This window comes from Phaethon aethereus (genome assembly GCF_964289735.1).
Source record: "Phaethon aethereus genome assembly, chromosome: 6".
NCBI lineage: Eukaryota > Metazoa > Chordata > Aves > Phaethontiformes > Phaethontidae > Phaethon > Phaethon aethereus.
Genome location: NC_138580.1, coordinates 29,899,617 through 29,924,643, shown reverse-complemented (window position 1 = coordinate 29,924,643; position 25,027 = coordinate 29,899,617). Strand labels below are relative to the sequence as shown.

At 48.7% G+C, this 25,027-nt stretch overlaps 2 protein-coding genes across 3 annotated transcripts in view; one reads left to right on the top strand and one right to left on the bottom strand.

The window, feature by feature from the left end:
* Positions 1-7,158: 7,158 nt before the first annotated feature.
* On the top strand, positions 7,159-8,889 carry FZD5 (frizzled class receptor 5; the record flags this gene model as incomplete). Its single annotated transcript, XM_082001818.1, has 1 exon — positions 7,159-8,889. The coding sequence occupies one exon, from the start codon at positions 7,159-7,161 to the stop codon at positions 8,887-8,889; it is 1,731 nt and encodes a 576-aa protein (XP_081857944.1).
* A 7,913-nt stretch (positions 8,890-16,802) lies between these two features.
* The window catches only part of CCNYL1 (cyclin Y like 1), a gene marked incomplete at both ends in the record, with an annotated part of 32,829 nt that continues 24,604 nt past the window's right edge, over positions 16,803-25,027 (bottom strand). For both annotated transcript variants that reach the window (XM_082001297.1, XM_082001298.1), the window contains 3 exons: positions 16,803-16,919; positions 19,784-19,946; positions 24,471-24,637. In XM_082001297.1, the coding sequence (XP_081857423.1) occupies positions 16,803-16,919; positions 19,784-19,946; positions 24,471-24,637 (447 nt within the window). The remainder of the gene's footprint in view (positions 16,920-19,783; positions 19,947-24,470; positions 24,638-25,027) is intronic.

Genomic DNA, 25,027 nt, shown 5'->3' with positions numbered 1-25,027 from the left:
TGTGTCTCACATATGAACTTTGTCTGTCTAGGGTACTATAAATGAGTATGCACACAGCATAAAGCTTTCAGTGTTGTGTGATTTTTGATTGCCTCTGATCTTGAGTGGGCAATGTGGCATGTCATAAAGGAGTCAAATTTCCAGAGGACAGGTCTGTAACAATTTCTGGAAATAATGATCCCTTAAGGTTGCCTCAAAAGGGTCCAGAATCACTGCATCTGGAAAATCTTGATCACAGCGCCTTGAGACATTAGTGAAGAAATACAGTCAAAATGGCTTATGTGTTTGAAACCTATTTTGATTGTACGAAACTTCATATTTTCAGGAAAGGCCGGACTGAACTCGAACTATTCTGAACACAGACTGAAGTTGCTCCTAACAGCAACAGTTGTTATCATATGTTTTTCACCAATTCATAGAATTTAAGGCCAGGAGAGACCACCCATAACAGCAGATGTTCATACCGATAGCAGTTTCTTTGAAAAGTGACAGTTCAGCATAGACAGAAAGTTTCTTGGAAACATTTCTGTTTTGACTGACCAACCTTCTCTGAAAGCCAGGCAGGACGTAAGGGACAAGTGCTCACGGGGCCGATTCCTGGCTGAATTCTGCCCGGTTTCCCAGCAAGCTCCTGGCATCCCAGGATTTCCATGTCCCCCACTCCAGGATCTCTCCTGTCCTGTGCTTCCAAGGCCTCCCCAGCCAAGGAGCTTCTAGGATTTCTCCACGTTGTGACAGGAAACCTCCTAGCTTTTCCTGATGCTGCGGGATTTCTCAGAAACATGGGCAGCTTGCCCTGTTTGGCACAAACTGGTGTGTTTTACATTGTTTTTTAATGTTGGAATTTTCCACAAAACAGAAATTTCGAGTTTCAGCCAGCTTCAGTCCAGGCTGCTTGAGTGTTTTCTCCAGAGGATTTTGCACACTGGCCATTCCAAACTTGCATCCTAACTCTGGAGTATTTGCCACAACATTTTCAGCCAGAGGTTCCTCTAATCTGTCTCCCTCTTCGCTGGATTAGAAAACTGCTTAGTACTTTTGTCCTTGGAAATAAAGTATTGCAACTGTAACAGATATTATTTTAATTTTGGTGTAAAACAAGAAAATAGAAACAAGTTTCCAAAGGTTGTGACCTGAGGCAGATCAGGGGTAGCATTGTGCCGAAGCTGAACTGCTTTGAGCAGTTTCACCGTGAAGGTCTCTCACAGCAAAGGGGAGGGCAGAAGAAGGAAATGCCTATTTAGAGATGGCATTGATCAAAACAACATTGGTCTGAAGATGAAGCAAGCAGTAATTAGGCTGTATCATTTTTATTTCATAGAGGCATTGATAACTCCCATGTATGAGTTGGGGTTTTGTTTTACTCATGTGGTCAGAGTCAAAGCTGGTGTAAGCCAGCACTGATCTTTGCTGGGCAGTGAAACTGTGCTCCTTCATGCCTGACGAGGAGCCTGGCCAGGGGTTAGGCTTCTCAAATCTGCAAATCTGCACCAGTGTTCAGAAGCCAACACTTGTATTTTCCCATGCTGGCTCCCAGTAGGTTACAGGGAAGTGGTGATGGTCCTACCTCACATGCACATAGAGTGTTAGATATGCCATGGTGGAAACCACAGCGTCATGGCTGTTAAGGTCACCTTTGCTGGACATTCAGATCAGAGAGGGCAAAACTCGGATGGTTCGTGGAAAATGCCCTGCTCTTTCAGCTGGGAAATGGCCTGAGCTGCTCAGACCATTAGAGCGGCGAGCACTGGCCCCTTGGTCACGAAAAAAATCTCAGATTTCATGCTTCAAGGTTGCTCATTTGGCAGCTTTCCTGAGAGCTCAATTCACTTACAGCTATAAGCGTACAAATGTATGTGGTGCAATCACCCTGCTTGGAACTCCCAGCGGAGCAAGGTATTTAACTCTGAAAAATACTTGGAGTAACTTCTTTGCAATGTATAGAGCAGCAAGCATTTCAGAAACAATCTGTGTATTTAAACAGTCATTACTGCCTTCTGGGTAAATAACACATGTTTTTAAAATGGTCTCTATATACAATAGACACTAACACAATAAATCCTAATTGCTCTGAAGGACCCATTAGGCTCTATCAGGTCAATACATGGTGAAGGTTTTTTGAAAGTCACTCACCCTGTTGTTACATAAGCCACAATTTGAAAGTCCATAAATAAGTATTTGCCCAATGAAGAGTGAAGGCTTTGCCAGGGCCATACTAATTTATCATGTCAACTTCACTATGGGAACTGTTTTCTTTTCAAGGGCCCATGTAAAACAAAAAAAAAAAGAAAAAAGAAAAAAGCACAATGTGATGTGTTTCAAAAACTACACATCTGAAAATTTTCAGGCTGCAATATGCCCCCCAAGAAAATAAAACGTAAAGTTCGCTGCCGCCTTCTTATTTCAGCATTGTGTGAATCACAGCAAGGAAATTTAAAGATCAGCCATCGCTGTGGCACCGGTGGCCGGGCTGTGGCATGGCAGGGACCCTTCCTCATCCCCACCAACCTTCCTGCACCTTTGGGCCAGGGCCTTGATCCTGCCTCTGCCTTCTGCTTGGTGTGGTGGTGGCACCTCAGGACAGGAATACCCCTTCGGTGTACCAACCGTGCCTTGTAGAAGGGGTCCCTGTCCCCGGGGAGACCAACAGAAACTAATTATGTATGTTTTATGTCCACTTATGTGTACAAATATTGTTAAGTAATAATTGATGAGTCTGGCAAGATGCGTTTCAAATGCAGCCACTGTCCTGATTTTACTTTAGTCTTACTTATCTGAACTTCTGGTAGCATTTTACAAACTGCAGCACTTGTATCAGGTGTTGCTAAAGTCTGTGTCGCTGTTAGAAATCAAATTTTGCATTAATTCACTCAGAAGTTGTCTAGTTCCGTGTAGCTTTTTGAATATGACTACAGTTTGGCATGGTTTTGTTTTCCTGCAATATGTTAAGGGGTATATATATGTACATATATATATATACACATATACATGTATATATAAAAACTAACAGTATTGATGTAGGTGAGGATTTTCAAGGGAATTTCAACAAGGCACCCATGGTGAAAAGCATTCAAGTAATTTAAATCTGAATTCCTGTTCCCAGCCCACAGCTTTTAAATCATTCGGGCACGTGAGAAAATGTTTGCCCCCGCTGCTGTTGCACTTCGGTAGGATTCGGATGCCAGGGTCCCTCTGCAAATGCCAGCTGCGATTCTCATTCTGCTCTGCCTGGTCACGAAGGGCTAAGAGCTGCCCTGTCTCCCTACCTGCCAAGTCCCTCCTGCCTGCGGGGCAGCAAGGACCTCAGTCTCTTATTTTGGAGCCCCCCTCCAGGCCCAGTTAGGCGAGGTCAGTCTTGGTTCTGGGGTTTGCAGTGCTGGCAGCCCACAGCCTTGTGCCTCTCCGGTGGGAACGCAAACGCTTGCCACAGGTGGAAGCAGAAGCATGCCTGTCTTGGTGCAGCGTGCAACTGTGTCCTGTGCACAGGGGAAACATCGATCTCCTTTTGTACCAGTACACGGTACTGCTGTGCTGGAGCTGGCTGGAGGCTGCATCATGATGCCAAACATGATGGCTGTCCGTCCCTGCACTCGTGGCAGGCAGTGAGGCACAGCCTTGCCAGTCCTGTGCTGCTGCAAACCACGCTGTGATCCCCAGCAACCCCTCGCTCAAGCAATTTGTTATCAGGGGTCACTGCTGATTTGAGCAGTGCCTTGAGCTAGCACAGCCTCCAGCTGGGGTGACTGGCAGGCTGCCTGCCAGCACCAGGAGCCCATAGTCACCTGTGCTGTGCCCCCACCGCTCCCTTCCTGGGCGCTGGAGACTTGTCAGCAGTGCAGACAAAACCGGGATTTGCTGCTCCAAGCAAGAAGGGTCGAGGGCCAGGGCCAGTGTGCTGGTCCTACAACAAGAGGGGCAGGAGGTTCCTGCCCTGCTTTGGTACAGGCAAAGCCAAGAGTGAGATCAGTGCTCCCTGGCTTTGTCCCTGCCCAGAGCCTGGGCTGAAAAGCTCTTTGCAAATGTCTGCGGAGTTCTCTAACAAGGGCAAGGGCAATAGCTAGTCTTTACAAAGGAAGCTCACTTAGTCCTTTCTAAAGTCTTTTAAAAGTCACAGTATCCTTCACAAAGGCAGTTTGTCCAGGTAAACAGTGTAGGCTGACAATACAGCAGTGAAAGAGCCAAATACAGAAATATTTACCACCTTTTTTACTTTCTGCTTCTACCAGGAACTGCTGCATCCCAGCTGAAAATGCCTCAAGGGATAGAAGGTACGTCCGTTGAGGACACATATATTGTCAGCCCATGCCTGTATCCTCTGGGCTGGAGCCATCAGCAGGGACTAGCTGGACTCCCAAGCAGACCTGTCTAGCATGGTGGAGCTTCATGAACACCTCTGCACACGGATTAAAGGTAAAATGATTTCCTATCATTTGTAGAGTTTTTTTAACAGCAGCAACAAATTCTTAGGGGCGGGAAACACTTTCTTTTCTGTCTCCAGGGTTTGGCATGGTAGGTTTTGTGCAGGCACAGCTTCTGTCACTAATAGGACTGGATGCACATAAAGCACTGTACTCTCATACTGTACTGTAGAGATGAATAACAAGCCTAACAACTGTACTTGCACTTACACCGTATTTAATCCTGTTCTGGTTACTCTGCTATGTATTCATAAAAAACAAAAAGGAAACAGAAGCACAGAGCAAGCCAACAGATGTCTACCTGGCTCTTAATTGTATTTTATGTGTCCCCAGTGTAGCAAATACAGCATTATTTACAGCCAGACTCTAAGAATTAGATACATCTGGAGGAGTGGCAAAACCTGAACCAGGCTACAAGAGTTGATAGATTAATTGAAATGAAGAGCTGCCCCATTTTCCCCTTCTTATCTTCTCTCTTCCCTTCCCACCTATGTACCTGTTCCCCATTGTGTGTCGAATCAAATCAAGATAGCGCCCAAGGGAACACTTATAAAAATGAAAAATACCAGCAAAAAAGAAAATTTCTGCTCTTGTGGAGCTTCATCAGCATTTTCTAATTGTACAGCAGTGATGATTGATAATAAAAAGGCTGCCCTCTGCTCTCAGCTATAATTTGGGTAATCAACTGAAAGCCATAATGAAACTGTCTGTGATTGCTTTCTGCTGGGCTGCTAGTTCACAGAAACTCATTGTTGGGGAGAATTGAAAGTTATGACTCCTCCAACAGGGATATGCCACTGTGTTCCAAAGGGACGCGTGACTTGCAATTCTTGTCCGTATAGCTTTATTACAGGCAAAACTTACAGTGTAAAGCAAAGCAGTATAGGGACTTGAGCTTTTTTTTGCCTTTTTTTGAAAATAGTTGTTAAGCATCAAGGTTGACGGTGCCAAATGATATGCACGCCTAGGCTGGGTGGACTTGTAGACACAGAGGATTTCAGAGGTGATAATGAGGTCTCTGGCCTTAAAATCCCTGAGGACTTTGGTGTGTGATAGCAGCAGTCGGTGCTCTGCCCATAGGCACAAGAGCCCCTGGCCACAGAGTGATAGGCAAGCCAGATTTTACCTCTGGGAGGAAGGCAGGAGCTGAGTCATGCTTTGAGTCTTTGCTTTCTGGGTCTGGATGCAGCTGGGGGAATTTTAGGTGCATGAGATTTTGGGTGCTGGTGTTGCACAGCACCAGGCCTGAATGTGAGCTGTCCCTGTCTGTGACGTGCTGTGGGTATGTCTTGACTAGCAGATCTCGTGCTTGATGCAAGTATTTCGGTCCAAATTGCCCTTCCATCCACATCCACTGAGGACAAGTGAGGAGCTCCTGTGCAAGGGCCTGGGAGCAGCCTTCCTCCCTGGCCAGCATAAGGGTGCTGCCACAGTGGGTGCCACTTGTGACTCCCAAATCTGGCTTCTGAAGCAGGTCTGTTCCCCTTTGTGCCCTGGACCTGCTGTGGGCTTCAGGAGTGGTGGAAGCCGCTGAAAACCGGGCTGGTATTTTAGGTGTTTGCTAGTGCACACATTCCAATTCCTTATGTCAGGCAGCTGAGCGTGATCCCCGCGTTGTCTCCGGCAGGAGCTTGCATCTCCCGGAGCGGTGGGAAGGGAGCTCTGCCCCGGGCAGAGCCTCCCGAAAGCGCTGGCTTCGTTCGCTCGCACGGCGCTCCGAGGCCTGCCGCCTGCCCGGGGGGAGAGTGGATCGCGGAACGCCTCCAGGTGCAGCGGGAGCCCAGGCCGGGAGTGTGGCAGCGCCTGCACGCTGCCAGCGCGGCGGGCGCAGGCAGGGCCGGTTTCCCCTCCCGCGGAGGCTCAGCTTTCGGGGAGGCGGGAGCGCTGCTGGGCGAGGCAGCCGGGGAGCGGGCAGCGGCAGATGCTGCCGGGACCCGTGTACGCGGGCTGATGTACGACCCCCGGGCCCCCCCACGCCTTTCCCCGTTACGGCGGGGTGAGGTCCCGGCCGCTTCCCGCGGGGAGGGGCTGAAGGGTCCGAAGAGGAGGGGGCGAAGCGGCCCCCGGCCTGCGTTGCTCTTCGCGCCGGCGGGCGAAGCCGGGCCGGGTCGGGCCGGCGCAGCGCTGGGGCTGGCGGCGTCGCCGGTTCCCGCGGGGGTGGGCGGGGGGGTCCCGGGCCTCGGGAGGGGCCCAGTGGGCAAGAGGGGAAGGAGTTAGGATCCCTGCAGCGGGCAAGGAGCCGGGGGGCGGATGCGGAGCGGTCAGTGGTTGGGCGGCACCGTCACCCTCTTGCTTCGCCACCGACCCCCGGGACGCTGCCGCCGGCCGGGCCGGGGCCGCCGCGGGCCTCCGAGCGCCGGCGGGCGGGGGTCCGCCAAGGACGCCTGCAACAGCCGGAGCCAGGCGGGGGGCCGGGGCAGAGCGGTCTCCCGGCGGGGCGCCTCGCTTCGCCGCCACGGGACTCGGTGCCCCGGGCGGAGGCTGACCGTGGGAGCCCCGAGGGGGCGGGGCCAGAGACGGGGGCTGGACTATGGGCGTTCCCGAGGCGGGGCTAGGGGCGGGGGGCGTGCCGCGGGGCGGGGCGCGGGCGCGGCGCGGCGCGGGGGTGCCCGCCCGCCCCAGAGCGCAGGTGGCGGCGGCGGCGGCGGTGGTGCTGGCGGTCCCGGCGGGGCCCCGCTCCCGGCGCGGCGGCGGCGGCAGGTGCCCGGGGAATGCGGCGGCGGTAGGACGCGCGGCGGCGATGGGCGGCCGGGGGCTGCCGGTGCCGCTGCTGCTGGGGCTGCCGCTGCTGCTGGGGCTGCCGGCGGCGGGGCGCGCCGCCTCCAAGGCGCTGGTGTGCCAGGAGATCACGGTGCCGATGTGCAAGGGCATCGGCTACAACCTCACCTACATGCCCAACCAGTTCAACCACGACACGCAGGACGAGGCCGGGCTGGAGGTGCACCAGTTCTGGCCGCTGGTGGAGATCCAGTGCTCCCCGGACCTGCGCTTCTTCCTCTGCAGCATGTACACCCCCATCTGCCTGCCTGACTACACCAAGCCGCTGCCCCCGTGCCGCTCCGTCTGCGAGCGGGCCAAGGCCGGCTGCTCGCCTATCATGCAGCAGTACGGCTTTGCCTGGCCTGAGAGGATGAGCTGCGACAGCCTGCCAGTGCTGGGGGACACTGAGGTGCTCTGCATGGGATACAACCGCTCGGAAGCCACCACCCTGCCGCCTTTCTTCGGGAAGCCCACACGCCCCGCCAAGGATGTGGCCAAAAACCTGACGCCGCTTGGCGGGCAGCGCCCCTCAGGGCTGGACTGCGGCCGGACTTGCAAGTGCAAAGCGCCTCTGATCCCCATCTCCAAGGAGTCCCATCCGCTGTACAACCGCATCAGGACTGGGCAGGTACCCAACTGCGCCATCCCCTGCTACCAGCCCTACTTTACCCAGGATGAGAAGACCTTTGCCACTTTCTGGATTGGCCTCTGGTCCATCCTCTGCTTCCTCTCCACCTCCACCACTGTGGCCACCTTCCTCATCGACATGGAGCGCTTCAAGTACCCTGAGCGCCCCATCATCTTCCTCTCTGCTTGCTACCTCTTCGTCTCCGTGGGCTACATCGTGCGGCTGGTGGCAGGGCACGCTAACGTGGCTTGCAATCTGGAGCACCACCACATCCACTATGAGACCACAGGCCCTGCCCTGTGCACTGTGGTTTTCCTTCTCCTCTACTTCTTTGGCATGGCCAGTTCCATCTGGTGGGTCATCCTGTCCCTCACCTGGTTCCTGGCAGCTGGCATGAAGTGGGGCAACGAGGCCATTGCTAGCTATGCACAGTACTTCCACCTGGCCGCCTGGCTCATCCCCAGCGCCAAATCCATTGCTGTGCTGGCACTCAGCTCTGTGGACGGTGACCCAGTGGCTGGGGTTTGCTACGTGGGCAACCAGAGCCTAGAGAACCTGCGGGGCTTCGTGCTGGCGCCACTGGTGGTTTATCTCTTCACTGGCAGCCTCTTCTTGCTGGCTGGCTTCATCTCACTCTTTCGCATCCGCAGTGTGATCAAGCAGGGTGGCACCAAGACCGACAAGCTGGAGAAGCTGATGATCCGTATTGGCATCTTCACTGTGCTCTACACTGTGCCCGCCACCATCGTCATTGCCTGCTACATATATGAGCAGCATAACCGGGAGGCGTGGGAGCAGGCGCAGAACTGCTCCTGCCCGGGGGACCCCCACCGCCCCAAACCCGACTATGCCATCTTCATGCTCAAGTACTTCATGTGCCTTGTGGTGGGCATCACTTCTGGTGTCTGGATCTGGTCCGGCAAGACGCTCGAGTCCTGGAGGCGATTCACAGCCCGCTGCTGCCGGGCCAGGAAGCCCACGGGCGCCTCTGTGTACAGCGAGGCCAGCCCAGCGCTGGCGGGCAGGACGGTGCTGCCCAGCATGGCTTCCTACCACAAGCAGGTCCCGCTGTCCCACGTGTGACCAGAGGGAGCCTCGGTGACCCCAGCCGCAGGGAGGAGAGGGTTGCAAAGACCCTGGGCCACAGAAGAGAGGGGGTGGCAGCTGGGCCACCCCCGGCGTCCTCAGCCCCACCGTGGTGGAGCTGCCTGGGACTGAGTGTGTGCGCCAGCAGGGCACGGAGCAGCCATGGCCCAGGGCAGGGCAGGTAGAGGTGCTGCCAGCGATGTGGGGGCAGAGGGACAGGGAGGCCTGGAGCCTGGCGACACCATGTATGCCCCATTTGGGGTCCCACGCCTTGTTTGGTGTCCTGGAGTGCTGCTGCTTGTGGGTCGGTCAGGTGGTAGGTAGCCCTTGAGCACTGATGTGTCCCATGACGAGCCTCTGGGCAGGTCTTGCCGGTGCTGCGGTGAAGGGGGGAGCTGCAGCAGGCGGGGTGGGTGGTGGCCCCCGACCTGGGGTGGTGTGCTGGCACTGGCACCGAGCCGCTCACCAGAGCCCGGGTGGACGTGAGGGGGCCGGGGAGAGCTGGCAGAGGGGGCTGCCTCCCTGCCGTGCTGCACCCGGGCCCCCCAGGCAGAGGGGCACGGTGCCTTTAGGGCCCCTACAGCCCCTGGACATAGCTACATGTTGCAGAGGAGAGAGCTGGGGGCCCTGGTGCGATGCTGCCATGGGCCCCGCTCGGGCAGCAGCACGCTGAGCGGGAGAGGGAGGGAGCTGTGCAGGCTGGGGGGCTTCGCGGGTGGTGGCGGTGCAGGCGGAATGGGCTGTGGAAAGGAACTGCCACCTGGCCCTCGAGGCTGGCAGGGACAGGGTCCCAACTGTCTGCAGTGCAGGCGGGGTCCAGGCAACCCCCCAGGTCCCTCCTCCCCGAGGCGAGCGTGTGCCAGCTCTTCCTGGGCAGGGGCCTCTGGGCCAGGCAGGGGCTGGTGCCGGTGGGGCTCAGCTCTGCGGCACCGACCGCCAGCTTTGACCTGTTGCTCTGCAATGGGCAGCCAGCTCCACCGCCCCTGGAGCAACTCGCCCCAGAGAGCCGAGGAGCTGCGTGGGTGACGAGGCTGCCGTCCCAGCACAGGGTTCACATCACTGGCTCGAGCACTGAGAGCAGCCTCCTCCTGAGCTGCCATGTGCTCTGGGAAGGGGTTGGTGCTGCTCCATGCCTCTTGCCTCTGCAACAGGGTGAGCTTCTCGCGTCTCCCTCATGCTGTGAGGTTACCTGGGGTGAGGTAGGCAGCCCCGGCACCCTGCCCACCAGCCTGCCGGCTGTGGCACACAGCACAGCAGCTGAGCATGGCACAACCCACCCTAAAAGGGTGGTTGTGCTTCTGCTGCAGGTAGTGTGTGCGGGGGGGGGTTGGTTTCTGAGCCAGGCACCAGTCTGTCTCTTCTGGGGAGCAGCTGGGTTTTCCAGCCAGCCAGCTGCAACACTTCTTGCTGCTTTTTTCAAAGCTGTGCTTCTGTTGGTCACAGTACCGGATTCGAGACTGAGCAGTTGATTTAGGAAACTCAGCAGAGTGCTCATACTCCCTTTCCTCCTGCTTCCCAAGCCTTTTTCACTTCCCCAGGTCAGGCAGCAGCAGAGCACTGACGGAACCGGTGCCTGGCATTAGGTGATGGTGACAGCTGGGTTTCGAAAAGTAGAATGATGGCGGGGGGGCCCTATTGTCAACTTCACCGAACACAGCAAAGGCGAGGGGCTCTGGCTGCAGCATGGAATGGGGCACAGCTGGCCACAGGTGGCTGCCTCTGACTTCAGCCTGCTTGTGAAAGCACCCAATTTTTAATTTTTTTTTTCCCTGCCTTAAGTGGTGATCACATATGTAACTGCCCAGACATTACTCAAGTCCTTTTTGCCCCCTTCAAGCATGGCACCATGACCCAGCTGCTCAAGCACTGGAGAATAACTGCTGGCTTTGCTCCTGCAGGACTGCAAGGATCTGAGGTTGTTCTCAACACCCTTGGACCACTTCAGTCAAGAAGGTTTCCACCTCATTTTAAAACCAAAGCCTGGGAAGTGAGGGGACGCTTGAGTGGCACATCTACTGATAGAGGTACTGCCAAAGTATCACGAGTGTCTCTGGGGCATTCTGGCCAGAGGAGCCAGTGGTGCAGGGACTGAGGGCTCGGCAGGAACTGCTCAGCCACACATATCTGCACTCTTGTGACAGAGGGCTCGCTCCCTCCAGCGTGTTGCAGTACTTCATCGTGGACAAAATTGCACCATGTTGTGTTACAAACTGTAAATAGTTGTATTATAGCCTGGTTTGTACATACAGGAGCCGCGGTGACCTTTGATACGGGTTTGGGACAGGTGTGTTCTTGGCAGTGAGGCAGGTCAGGCGCAGAGACGCTGTGGGTAGTCTCGTGTTGTAATCCAAGGCATTAAATGACTCCAACCTGCTCCAATCTGCGCCTTGCTGGACTCTTCTCTCTCTCTAGTGCCTTTTGTAGATACAGCTAAACACACATCATGCAATACAATGAACAAAACCATGTCAAAGGTGGTGTTTCGTTGTTTTTGTTTTTTTCAAAGTGCAACTGACTGTAAAGATAAAAAAAAAAATCCAAGATTAGCTACAAACCGTTGCCTATTGAAAAATGCAAGAGCATTTTCAGCTTTGATCTAACGGTAGGTTAATACAATCAACTTGCATTTGAGCCTGGCTTCTCAGCAGCAAGTGGCAGGAGGGGGAGAGGAGCCGTTGCCATGTGCCCTGTATGCTGTAGCCAATTTACATGTTGGTTTTTGCCTCTTCCATTACTGATGCTGTTCAGTGTTGTTTAAATAACTAACTGTACTATATTTTGTGAAAAGCTGAAGAAATTTTATTCAAAGAGAAGTATTGAGATCAGTTGTTTATAAGCACAAAAAAAAAGTGTGTCTTGTTTTCTTTGCTTCTGCTAGAGTATTAATAGCCATAACAACTTAACTGTGGGGGGGACGAGGAGGCATGTGCTGGAGGCCTGTGCAGGGCTCTTGTCACTAGGGATCATGGGGGACTGGTGAGGCAACTACACTTGCGTGGTGCAGGAATAGCATGTTCTGTGTGCGCGAACCCCATGCAGCGCTGCCCTCGTCACGGGGATGTCATGCATCCCTGCCGTCACTGCTAGCATGCGGTGGTGGCCCACCACGGTGCTGTCTGTCCCAGCCTGGATGCAGAAGCCTGGCTCTGCACTGAAACGGGTTTAATCCTTGGGCTGCCGTGCTGGCTGGCTGTGCTGCTGGCTGGTGCCCGTGACCTCTCTGACAGCGTATTTCCTTCACAGGCCAAGGTCACACCTCGCTGGTAGAAGAGGGTTAACTATCAACTTTTATTGGCATTCTGCTGTTTGCACTGTATCAGTCCCTCACCCTGCGCTGAGATCAGGCCCTGAAGAGGTGCCCTTTGATACTCTTCAGGCCAAGCAGATGACAGCTCTTAGTCAAGCGGGATGCTGCATGCTGATGTGAGCGTCCATGTTGCCATGTTGCCATCTGCTGTGCACGCATCTTGGGAGGAGCTCTTTAGGAAGGGCAGCAAGGGGTTAAAGCTGGCTCCGTGGTGACTAATGGTGCAGGACTCTGCTATCTAGTTAGGTGTGTAGGCACACACCAAGTCCCACTAGATAGGATCTCTTACCTGGAAGCAGCATTCCAGCACCCAGCGATAAACCTGACAGCCGCACAGACTGACTCACCCGATTCCTCAGTGCCGAGTGATCTGCTCCCCCCCCCAGCTCAAGTACAGGCAAAACACTCTGTCAGGGGCTGATCCTATCGTGCGCAGGGCAGCTGTTTTGGGGTGTGGAGGGGACGTGCCCCATCTCAGCACAAGGTTCTTTCTGAGGAGCTGTGGACACTCGCTGCCTGCCTTCGGAAGTAACTCCAGCACCTTGCTGACAGCCTTGTTGTCATCCTCACCTCCCAGGAAGCTGCCGTGTCCTCAGCTCCTCAGTAAATAGGAGTTTGGCAGAGCTGTCATCCACTGCCTACCTCGAGCCTGTTTCGGAGCAAGGGAAAGGCCGTTACTGCAGGCAGCCTATTTGCAAATTGCCTGCAGGACTCTTCCTGTGAGCACACATGTGGTCATGCACAGCCTATCTTAATGCTTGTGCTGCTGCATCACTCCCATGCTTTCCATGTCCCATTTAGTCAACTTACTTAGGCCATCCTCAAGGCAGCCACCACTGGCTTCCACTGGCAATCACTGTGCTGCAAATGCAGCACAATTTCAGGCTGGGTGGCATAGGGAATGACAGTGTCTGACAGCACAGGGACCATGGGGCTTTTCAAATAGGTTTTAATATCCCAGAGCAGAAAGCCAAAATGGTTGTTTCACCTAAAAAAAAAATGCCTTGTCCATAAAGGCAGCTTGAGCCTTTTCTAATCGTAGGACAAACAAGCCCACGTTCAGCCAGTTAAATGCTCTTTCCCTAGCTAGTCAGCTGAGGGGGTGGTGCCCTACGGTCACATTGGCAGCACCCTGTAATTCACTGTATATTGTCAAAACAACATATTTGGTGCAAGTGTAGTTTTCCCAGGTAACATTATGGAAAGTCAGTCCCACATAATGGTACCGCACCATTGTGCTGTGGGAAATACCAGTGCAGGACACGGGCAGCAGCTGGCCCCATGCTGAACTCCAAACACACCAGCTCAACCCTCTATGCAAGCTCTTGCCTCAATTGCTCTTCTGTCCTCTTTCGCTTGCTCAGGTTGTACTTGACGCCTATACTCTTATCCAGAAGCAATGGTCTTGACATTTATTCCAGCCCTGAAGTGCCTGTCCTCTTAACTGCCAAACCCACACTGAAGTAGTTCTTATAAAATTCCCTTAGAAACAAAATACACAGTCCCTGTACACAGCGGGAAAGGGCTGCTGAAGCCCAAGGGCATCAACACACCCCAACTTCCTGCCCCTGCAGACCGCTAACACACAGTGCTTGTGCCATTCGTGGTGCTCACATTATTCTTGCTAAGCCGTAACACAGCTATTGTCTCTGCAAACAGCATTTACTGCCAGAGGGGCAGTGCTGCGCTGGAACTGAATGCAGGCAGAGGTCACCTCCATAGAGATTAAATAGTATTCAACTGTTGGGTTAACAGAAACAAGGTACATTGATCCTGTCGCTGGCTGCTGTTCCCTAGGAGCAGCAGTAGGTAACAATCTCTGCAACTCCAGTATTCTAACTACAATTGTAGTTTTTCTTCTGCCCGAGTGCTGCCAACCTATGAAGAACAGTGAAAGTTACAGGATATCTTATCTCCCCTCCCCCAGTTCATCTTCCAGCAGAACCACTCAAATGGAATCCCTTCAAAAGGGAGCTGTATGGCTTGCTTTTTATTGTTTACCTAAGAAATCCACTAGCCATGTTTTCCAGAAGCTAACTCATTACGGGAACCAGAACATGAAGGTGAATTGCTTATTTTTTCCTCCCTTAAGGAGGGATCTTGCTGATCAAAATCCTATTGACAATATGCTCTGGGCTATGCTACAGTAAAACTAAAGCCAGTTGAGGTTCCAGGCAAAATTAAGTTTGGAGCAGCAGTCTCCTGCAGGATATATTGCAGAGGCAGCCACCAGCTCAAGTTGTCATTCACAGGCCACCCAGATCAGCAGGAAGAGCCGCCACCTCATTCCGCAAAAGAGGGTACACGGCTGTGCTGGGTTTCTGCTGAGCACTCACAGCGAATAGCTGCATTTGCAGAACCCATGTGCTAGCCCACAGCAAAGCACATCCAGACAGATCCCACAAAGCTGAAGGCACCTGGCCATGCTAAAGAAAGAAAAGCTCCTTAGCAATTAGGTCACAAGTCAATCCAGGACTTCCAATTGTAGCTTCCAATTTAGTGCTCCTCCAGGGAGGACTTAAAAAACATCGCATCACCTCAAGAGACTGGCCCCACTTAGAGGCCATTTAAGTGCAAAGGAACTGTTGGTGCGTAGTTATGTGAGCAGCTGGAGTCAACCTCTAAATCCAAACGACTTGTAGCAATAGCCAGGCAGCAACACAAGACTCCACCATGCCTTCAGCTGAAGCAGGCTGCAGGGGCCCTGCCCACACTGCTGGCCAAGCCACTCACGGTTGCCCAATGACCTCTGCTGCCAGCTCCCCAGACATTCACAAAAATGAAAGCAAGGGGCTGGTACAGGCAATGGAGGGTCCTTAATGCACACCACTGGGCTTTTTCTTTTTTCATAGTTGAGAGAAGCCGCACAGCACCAAGTACTTTTGAGGGGGAATGAAATCAGGCAGCTGTACAGAACACACAATTCACCTTTAATTAAAATAGAGTTTATTAGCTTTTCTTTTAATACAAACATGAGAAAGGAAAACCACCTGAAGATGTAGCGTTATTTTCAAAATTGAATCGTGATCAATACCTGAAGTGCCAAGTTCCATGGATTTGGGAGCCAGGGGCTGGCATATTTGCATACCGTAAAAGGCTGTATGCGTCACTTCAACAGTCGCAAGCAGCCAGACTGATGATTACACTCAGACAGCCCCACTCGCAAAGGCATATGGACTTGCTGTTCAGCATAAGTTTCTGGGCCTTGGCTGGAAGAGGAAGTGCACAAAACCCGTGCCATTCGGAGGGAGATCTGCTCCTAGGACAAAGCGCCTAGAATCTATTTGGATCCAAGAAGGGAAGATACTACAAAGACTTGCAACAGGAAGAGTCTAATAATACTTATCCTGTTTAGAGTTCAGTTTCAGAGCCTGAAAGTAAGCTCCATTCCAAAGTCTCAGAAAGAGCAAAACCCAAGCCTCTAGAGCAGTTGCACAAGATAAAATTCACTTTGCAAGGAAAAAAAATTAAAATTAAAATGGGATTTATAGAAAGTATTTTGATAATTCCCAATTGAACACATATTTTTCAGTCTACCTCATTAGGTAGTCCAGGATTCTCAAACTCATTGCTGTTTCATTATGAATGTAAATCCCTCCCAGGAAACAAAAACCCAAGGAGAGCCAGATGGATGCACAATATCAGCTTTAGGAACTCCACTGTATATAGCACAAGAGACCTGCAGTAGAACTCAGAGAAGCAGTGCTGCACACACGCCATTTACCACTGGATTGCTACACTGTTTGGGATGGTGATGATGTTTCCAGACCAACTTTCTCATTCAATGCCTCAGAAAAATATACAGATTGCGTCTCTTCCAGAGCAATGTAAATATTAGAAAATGACAGAAGCACCATAATTCACAAGAAATGCAGCATGGACCCTATACATTTTAACAATACATAAAGCCGTATCTCTGCCCCCAGTCAAAACATTCCAAGTTTTTTAACAATTGCTACTGGAGTCAAGTTGTGGGTGCAGAGTTGGAATTCCTTCCTGCTGGGCAGCTTCTTGGTTATGAACAGATCACCAATAATAGCAGCTTTTAGTAGCCAAACCAGGGAAAAGCCGTCAACATGTGTCTATGCTACTGTTTTCAGCTCCAGAGTGGCTTTATACTTTAAGAGTCCCATGTTTTGTTTTGTTTTTTGTTAACACTGCATCAACCTGAAATACAAATGCAGCAAGACTATGGATATAGGGAGACTTATGACTCCCTGTCATAGGGGAGGGGAGGGAAGAACATTGTAACTATCATCATGTGGTTAGTGTTTAAATTCTAAAACTTAAAACTACTTCTTATTAAAAACCTCAAGAGTTCACAGCTATAGGCCTACATAGTAAGCAAACATCTGTGGGGGAGAGGAGAGAAGTTTGTTTTTGCACCTCTGGATACATTAGAAGGAGGAGAGAGTTGATTTGGCTGGGTCTTGTCTTTTTGCACCAGGTATGCTCCTCAAGCTCTGGGCTCCCTTGGCTAGTTTACCCTCCTCTTCCTCCTCTTGCTGGAAGACACCATCACCGCTGGCTTGTGTGCATGGAGTGGTGGTATTCCTCCGATTCATATGGATGCTGGTTCATGGTGCTGCACCTTTCTCTCTCCTCAGGAGAGGATGGCATTAGAACGGCGGATACCAACTAAGTTATCAGCACTGAAAGATCGTCTCATAGCAGCTTTTGACAAGTCTTTGTATTTGTCTTCACACAGCCGGGAGATAGCCTGGACACCATGTTCAGATACAAAACAAAAAGTACACATTAGGAAAGTTTGAACATTTCAAGGAAGCTTTTACAAAGGTAATACCAACAGAGCAGGCACTCTGTAGCAGTGACGCTGCTAACTTTTCTACCTAGAATGAGAGTAGATAAGAACTACTTTAGAGGGAAAATATTAAAGGGGTCTGTCCCCATGCTAACAAGAACACTATCCATCAGAAAGTTAAGACATAAAGAAGGTGAGTGGTTTCCATATCCAAGTATCTTCATTCTTTTATCAGTCTCACTGTCTAAGGGAAAACTTGGATCTATTTTAGACTTAAAAGTTTGTGGAAGTTACATTCAAAATTGCACCTAGTAGCTAGGTCTGGTGCACACAGCAGGACAAAACATTTATTTTAATAGTACAAAACCGCACACGGCCATTTCTATGGGAGAAAAGGTTCAAAGTGAAAAGGTTTCTGCACTCCATCAGGCACCTTGCTCTTGGCCACTCAGTGCAAGTGAGCCTAGGGAATGAAGTTCTACTAGGACGTCCGTTTTGCCTTTACTTTCTCTACACCCTCTCCCCCAACATGCTCTTCCTGGGATCACTCACAGGTTCCTGAAGAAGTCCAAGAAGGGAGGGCAGCCCCTTGCTCAATGGCATGGAAGTAGCCATGGCACTTTAATACACCTATTAAGTATCAGCACATGTGGGCAACTTAGTATTTAACTGCTTTTTCAGCCATTTATTGGCTTACCTCTGCTCTGCTTATCTAGCTAGTCAAGCAGCCTTTATTCTTGTACAGCTATTTTAGTAACAAGCCTAATTATTTAAATCCTAATAACACATGATTGTCCAGAAAACAGTGTCCTCCCCTGCAAGGCCTGTTTCTGATTGGAGCCTTCAGGCATTATCAATACAAATAAATGAGGATACCTGTAATAAAAGACTGAACTGAATTTCAGTCCTGAACATTTACTCCCATTAATAATTTACCACCTATCACCAGATGAACTTTTGCAGTCCTGCAATCAGCTACAGACCTACACCTTCCCTTTAAGGCAGCACCAATTCACCACAGCCCAGTGTTCTGGAAGTTCAAAAGGTGAAAAGCACTCTGAACATGAATAAACTTCTAAGTGTATTCTAAAATAATTATTTACATTTATTTCTGCCGACCTTCTGGAGGTATGCATTTGGCTTAGGAGTGGCATTCTTTGAGACACTGGCTGCATGAGCTCCCGGTGCAAGACCAGACAGACTCTCCATCCTGTTTTAATGCTAGCACATCAATCATAAAGCAACCTGCGTTGACATATTTAGCCTCAGTCGCCCATATGGTGTAAATCAGTTTTCAATCCCTGGAATACTAATTCACTGCTTCATACAGGCTCCTATCAACCACTCCTGTGCTTTGAACTGAAAGGTAGAATTAAAAATTTTAGCAAATGGTTTAAATATTTATCACATTTTAGAATTAAAACCCAAAATGTCCTATATACATGCATCAGTAAGCGGATTATGGCAAATCACATACTATACTGAAAATTACTTTTGTTTTAAACACCAAGCCCCCAAACACTAGCAAAGAAGAAACAAAACAGCCTCAGAATCATCCACTTATGTCTGGGCACTGAGCAGTTCAGTAAACAATTTCCTGTGGAATATGAACTGCCCTACAATCACATTTACAATTAGTGACAGTGTTAGCTTAAAGTGCAAGTAATGAGGGTGAGACAAAGCAGAAGAGCTGCATTGTTTAACTTTAAATAGAGAAATTTGTAGGCATATCATACCTATCATTCCAAAGGACCAGGAGGGATCACACGTATTCCTAAAGTTCAGCCACTTCTGGGACGAAATAAAAAAACCTGGCACTTGGCAGAATTATTGGGGGTGGACAACAGAACAATATAAGCCAAGAATACCGTAGCACACCCCTCTTTGGAAGGGGCTATGGTATCAGTGTACACAGGGCCTGCAATAATGCCTTTGTTGAAGGGTCAACAAAACAACACACGGAGTCATCAATTAAACCTGGACAGATGAAAGGCTGCATTGATCCAACAAGAAATTTTGCCTGGGAACCCAGGTAATTTAGATATTTTCAAAATGTCTTACATATCTCCAACAACTAGGAAGACTGACTCTGCAAAAGTTCAATTTTTTTTAAAGTAAGCCTTCATACCAAAGAAGGCTGCGAGGACTCACAGAAGGGCAGCCTTTCCCGTCGAGTGGAAAGGGCCAGCAATCTGTATTTACACTCCTCTGGACATTCTGAAGGACTCCTAAGCAGCGGCTATTCCAAAAGTTTATCTTAGAGCAACATTTCTTTGGAAAGGTGAGGTTTTAAAAGTTGTGAAAAGAAACTTATTATTATTTCTGCAGCTGTCCCCAGACAAATGGTTTATTAAACCATGAGAGCAGTAAGAGTGCTCCCTCTAAATCTAAAAGCAGCTGTGCAGTGGGATGCAGTGGGAAACCTTCAGCTGGTAGTATTTAGAAAGGTCTGAATGTGACAGTCTCTAGGTGCTTGGAATACAGACTGTGACCAGGGAAGGACAGACAATCCATTACATATGACACTAATCCTTTCAATCTTAAGTAGCCTAGCTGAGCTATGGTTCCCAAAATAACATCCATTTTATTTTGTGATCTGCTAGACTTCCATAATCTCTGTCCCTTCCTTTCCTCAGAATACTAGCTTAGCCTAGACATGGTTTTAGAAGTGCTAACTGTAGTTATAAAGGGGTTAAATTAACCTGTAATACACTAATCTAAAAGCTGTTTAGTTTTTCTAACCACCACTTAACATGATTAGCAACAGATGCTCTTACTACACATACAGACAGTCCCTTGCTTAGCCAATCTCAGACCATTACCTCCAGCTTCTGTGCTCTCTCTTTACTGAGAGGCTCCAGCAGAAAGCTCAGGTTGTTGTCATCTGCTAGGGAGCGAAGATCGAAGTAGTATTTGGCGTAAACACTGGCAGGAACATTGATATTAAACTGCAGTAGCTCCAAGAAGTGTCTTTCCATCTCGTTCCTAGGAGGCATAAGGGACAGAAGACAAAGGCAAAAAAGACTGTTTTAGCTGTCTGAAAACACTGAAGAGACCTCAACCTTGTTTTTAAAACAAGCAACTTTGAAATAGTTGTTGAGAGCTCTGCATTGTGAGTTTTGAGAGACAGGTCATTCACTAGTGCTCAAAACAAGGTGCAGCTTTTGAGTCCTGGCACCTCCGGCATGGAGAGAAAGGTAATGCCCTGTCGTGCACTCGCTCGGCTGACCAGGGAGGTTCATTCTTCGGAGTTCCATTAGTGCAGCTGTACAATTCATGCGCCATTCTCACTCTCATACGGCCCCACACTATAGTGATCAGATGAAAGGAATGATGTATGCTGTTTATTAGCTCTGAAGAACTTGCAGACATTTTCACCAGGCTGATAACAGGAAGGGGGTTTATTGAAGTAGAGGCGGACTAACAAAAGGAGTAGGCAGATCACCACGGCAACAAATGGATCTATGAAGAGCTGCTGCTATTATCTCACAGAAAAAAAGCCTCTTGAAGCAACATGGATTCATCTCCAGTAAATAAATAAATAAGCAGCATTGGGTGGGAGAAGGAATTTTCCCCTCAATAGCATTAGGCAGGATAACAAAGTACTGTGTCAAAGGGCACTGTCCAGTTTTTACTCTCTTGTCTATTTTCATCGGGCAAAATATTTGAGGGAAAGTGGGGAGAGCACCATGACATGAAAAAGGCTGCTTCAGCTGCTGTACCGTGGTCAGCTAAATCAGAGATGTTCTACAGAGGAAAAGCAATGTTTTACAAATTAACCTAAAATAAACTGGTAGTACCCAAACCAAGCAATTCAGTTCAACACTAACTTAACGACTGTTCCTACTAGTAGCAGACCTGTCTCAACAGAATTTAGCAGCTGTATAGGCCAACTGTGAATACACCAGAAGATAAGCTGCACAAATTCAGTGCCAAGGCTGTTCCTGCTTTTTGGGAGCTTTTGAAATGGATGTTTTACCTATCAGAGGTGGAGGGAATAAATCAAGGAAACATGGAGGTTGTGTCCTGTATTGGATGGCAGGTCTCAATATGAATAGCAGCTTTGTCCTTGTTTCTAGCATAGTGGACTTGAGTATCATTGAACCTAGTGCCAAAATTAATTTCCTGTTCATATGGTCATAAGCCTATAGAAATGTAAATCAGATAATGTTTTGATGATCAGCTGATCAGAGCTTGATTTACCCTGTGAATAAATGCTCTTCACTGCCCCTTTTGTACTTGCTACGCTAATACATTTTAATTGTGTAAAAATACAATTCTTCATTGGATTAACAAGTCTATTAACAGTGGTTTAAAACCTGGGAAAGGATAATGCCCATGTGTTTTCTGTGCCTTATTTACAAATATATGTAGCCAAAAGAATGAACAGCATGTGTCCCCTTACAAGCAATCACAGCAAGATGAGCAGCTGCACAGTTAATTTTTCCGTGATTATGGATTCACTCCCATCAAAGCAAGCAAGTTTTGACAAAGGATGACTTCCAAATATCAATTTCCTTTGATTTTTTTCTCCATTAGAAATAAGTAAAACAAAACAAAAACCCCATCCCCCCAAACCAAAAAGAAAACACTCTTTCAGTAAAAATCCCACCTTTGCTTTGGTCAAAGAAGAAAGAGCTTGTGATAGGAAAAATTATATGAACACTTCACCTATGCTGAGTAGGAAGAGGCTAAAGCCAATGAACTCATCTGCCAGTTGCAAGGGCTGGATCACGTATCCTTTAACAAACTTCAGCCTGCTAGCAGTTTCTGCGGGAGCCACGCACCTCACACTGCTAACAGAGTTGGGAGGTGGGGCTGCCAAACAGGGCTCTCTAAGCAGTCAGGAGAGTGTATGGTGGGGATGAGATGCACCTATGCGGCCTTCAGAAGAGGTGCCTGGCTCATACACGTACACACATGCGCACACACACAGATTTGCAAACTGGGTGAACTAAACCAGATATAAACCCTTTTGCCAGTTCCAGAGTGGTAAAACTCCCATGCTTGGCTTGTAGTGGCTCAACAAGAGTATGCATCAGGTCAGTGAGATTGTTCCAGATGTGAATTTTCCTCTTGGCTCTACACAGGAAGTTGACAAACAAAACTTGCCACCAGTCCTTGTAGATAGGCCTTTACTGCACAGGAACGGCTCCCCTAAGGAGCGATACCTGGTACAGTCCTGCCAAGCGGCCTTTAGCTGGGGAGCTGCTGGGGTTTTGGCAGCATCACCGGCCACCTCCAACATTAGAATGCATCCATGCCTGAAATCCTTTGCCAGGTGCTTTCTCTCAGTAATGCTTGTATTCAGAATACCCAATACTCACCATCAAGTGACTAGTTTAAAAAATATTGTAACTACTAAAAGCTGACAATTAACTGTAATATCAACTATTAGTGAAAGTAGACTTACAAACTTAAAACTCAATTTTGCTGAGTATTTCAAGCGGTTTATATATTTAAGCAGTCCTGATTATGGTGATGTTATCCAACCTAGGAGCAGTGAAGTCTGCCAAGTTGCAGCAGTGTGGGGCCTGGGACGGACACCCCTGGGCCACTGTCAGAAAGGGGTTGTACAGTTTCTGCCCATACCTAAATTCAAAGGTATAATAAGTAATTTCAAATGAGATGGGATTACAAAAATCTCATCTTCAAATTGGAGGAAAAAATAAGCCTAAATTCAGCCTATTTTCCTTACCACCATCACTGCTTTGAAAATATAAGTAGTGACAATTTCAGGAGACGCAGCATCAACAATAGAGAATAAATATCCTGCTTGTTACAGATATTTTCAGTGCTATCAATTTGATTTGTCCCAAATAGGGCTAGAAGACGACATCAAAAAGAGGAAGACGTATACTCCAGCACTCCTAGCATCACTGACCCCACTTCAGCCATCTCAGAGTTATTTGCAGCAACGCTTCAAGTATGTTCCTCAGATAGATGAGCACTCTGAGCCAGGTTGAGTGAAGATGTACATTGTATAAAATCACTAATGATGCTTTCCTGAAAGCATCTTTTGGAGACAAAGAACTCCCAGGCAAGGGGTATGTATAAAACAAGGTACTATGTTTGCTGTTGCTGTTTGTGATCTGAAATAACTTGAATAAGAAAAACTGTTCTGGTGCAGATAACTCTCCCATTTTTAGAAATGCTGCCCCCCATCTAAAAGGAAGAAAACTGGATATTCCTCCTCCTAAAGAGTCCCAGATAAATAATTACCTACTGTATTTTAAACATTAGCTTTAGGCTGCATCCAGAGACAAGAGCTTGAGGCAAGAACAGACTCTCTCGCACAGGCAGCCTTCCAGTGCTGTGTGCAAACCTCTGCCACCTCAGTCTGCTCCTCTACTAGAACTGCCTGTCAGTCAGTACTAACTGACTGTTACATAGGCCTTGACACACGCTCAACTCCAGCACAGCAGTGCTGTGTCACCCAAACACACATAAAACATGTCACAAAGTTTATGAAGTCCACGAAGCCCGATCCTAAGCTAGCCTTCTAGCATTTCTACCACTGTGATAATAAGGGACATACGGAAACAAACTGGCAAATAGAATTAAAACAACAATGTTGACATATCAAAGCTCTCAGAGATAGAACTTTGCGAGAAGGAGTTTAACAGAAAATCTGATAGGCCAAATCCACTCCACATAAACACACTTCCAGCCCGCAGTATGAGCCTGGAGCCACAAAGACAAACATCTCTGAAAAGGCAGAAATTGAAGGGCTTAAAGCTGAGTGCACCAAGAAAAGACAGGAGATTCAAAATTTCTGAAAAACTGAAATCTCCATCTGAGACAAGAATGTATACAAGGAACAGCCTTACATAAACAAGCAGTAGTAAGAATGAGGATTTTGTTCTCAGTACTGTAGGCAAGTCTAAGAACTCACCCAAAGAGGATGAGCTGTAGCAGTAGCTGGGTGTAACACATGCAACCACAGGTACCAACACAAATGACACCTGTCTGCCAGCAGCAGCGGCTAGGAATTCAGACCTTGAGATATTTAGGCCTTAGCTGGATACAAGAGCGGAGACAGAAGTCACAAGTTATGGCTTACTTTGCAATTTTTCAAATTCTAAAACAGAAAAGGCAGGGAACAAATTTAGCTCTCTTTTTTCTTCCCCAAAAGACTTTTGATAAGACTATAAATTAGGCACTTTAGAGTTACACCAATGCAAAAAATTAGCAGAAACAAGCAGCCAGTCCCATGGTTCATCACTGGGGGAAAGGCGGCAAAGAAAACTAACTTCGAACTGACTCGCTCAAGTCATTAGAAATATTAAGACAGGTTTGTCTCAAAGTAGGGTTATTCAAAATTTCCTAGGCTCAAAAAACAATGAGGCCAGGCAGCAGATACACATCATGTACATGTATCATAGCACCAGACACAGGCAATTTTTCAGTATGATCACAAAAACTGCCATTCCAAAAAAAAAAAACAAACCCAAACCCAAAACCCCAAAAAACCCCACCACTGCAGAGTAGCCAAACCTTGCTACTTACATGTCCTCAACAGTAATGTCCTTCAATATTTGGCAATAATCCACATTCCACACAGCCTGATCATCCCAGACTTTGGAAGCCAGCAGAATAGCTCCTAGAACTATCCTCTTCCAGTTACTAGGGCATATGTCAATCTCTGCATAGGTTAAAAGCCTTTCCAAATAAACCTATAAAAAGAAACAAAACAAAACAGTTTTATGTGTGGAACTAAGATCTGGAGCTGAGTTCTGAGCAGCAAGCATGCCAGTCCAATATGACTATTTATCCCATTACTGTTGTGTATCAAAATAAGTATTAGTGATTACTACTTACACTTTAGTACCCAAACTTTCAGGAGTTACAGGTTTTGTTTATTATAAACACAAGAACTGGACCATCAAGGTATACAATAAAGATACTGAAGAATCATTTCTGAGCAATGAGTACTGCTGTTTCAGGGAGACACTGCTACAGTTCTTTCCATCACTGAGTCACGCAGTCACTGACAGGTTCTCATTAGGGCCTATGTGGGATAGTAAATCACTCAGCATCACACTAGCCTTTCATCACAGTTAAGG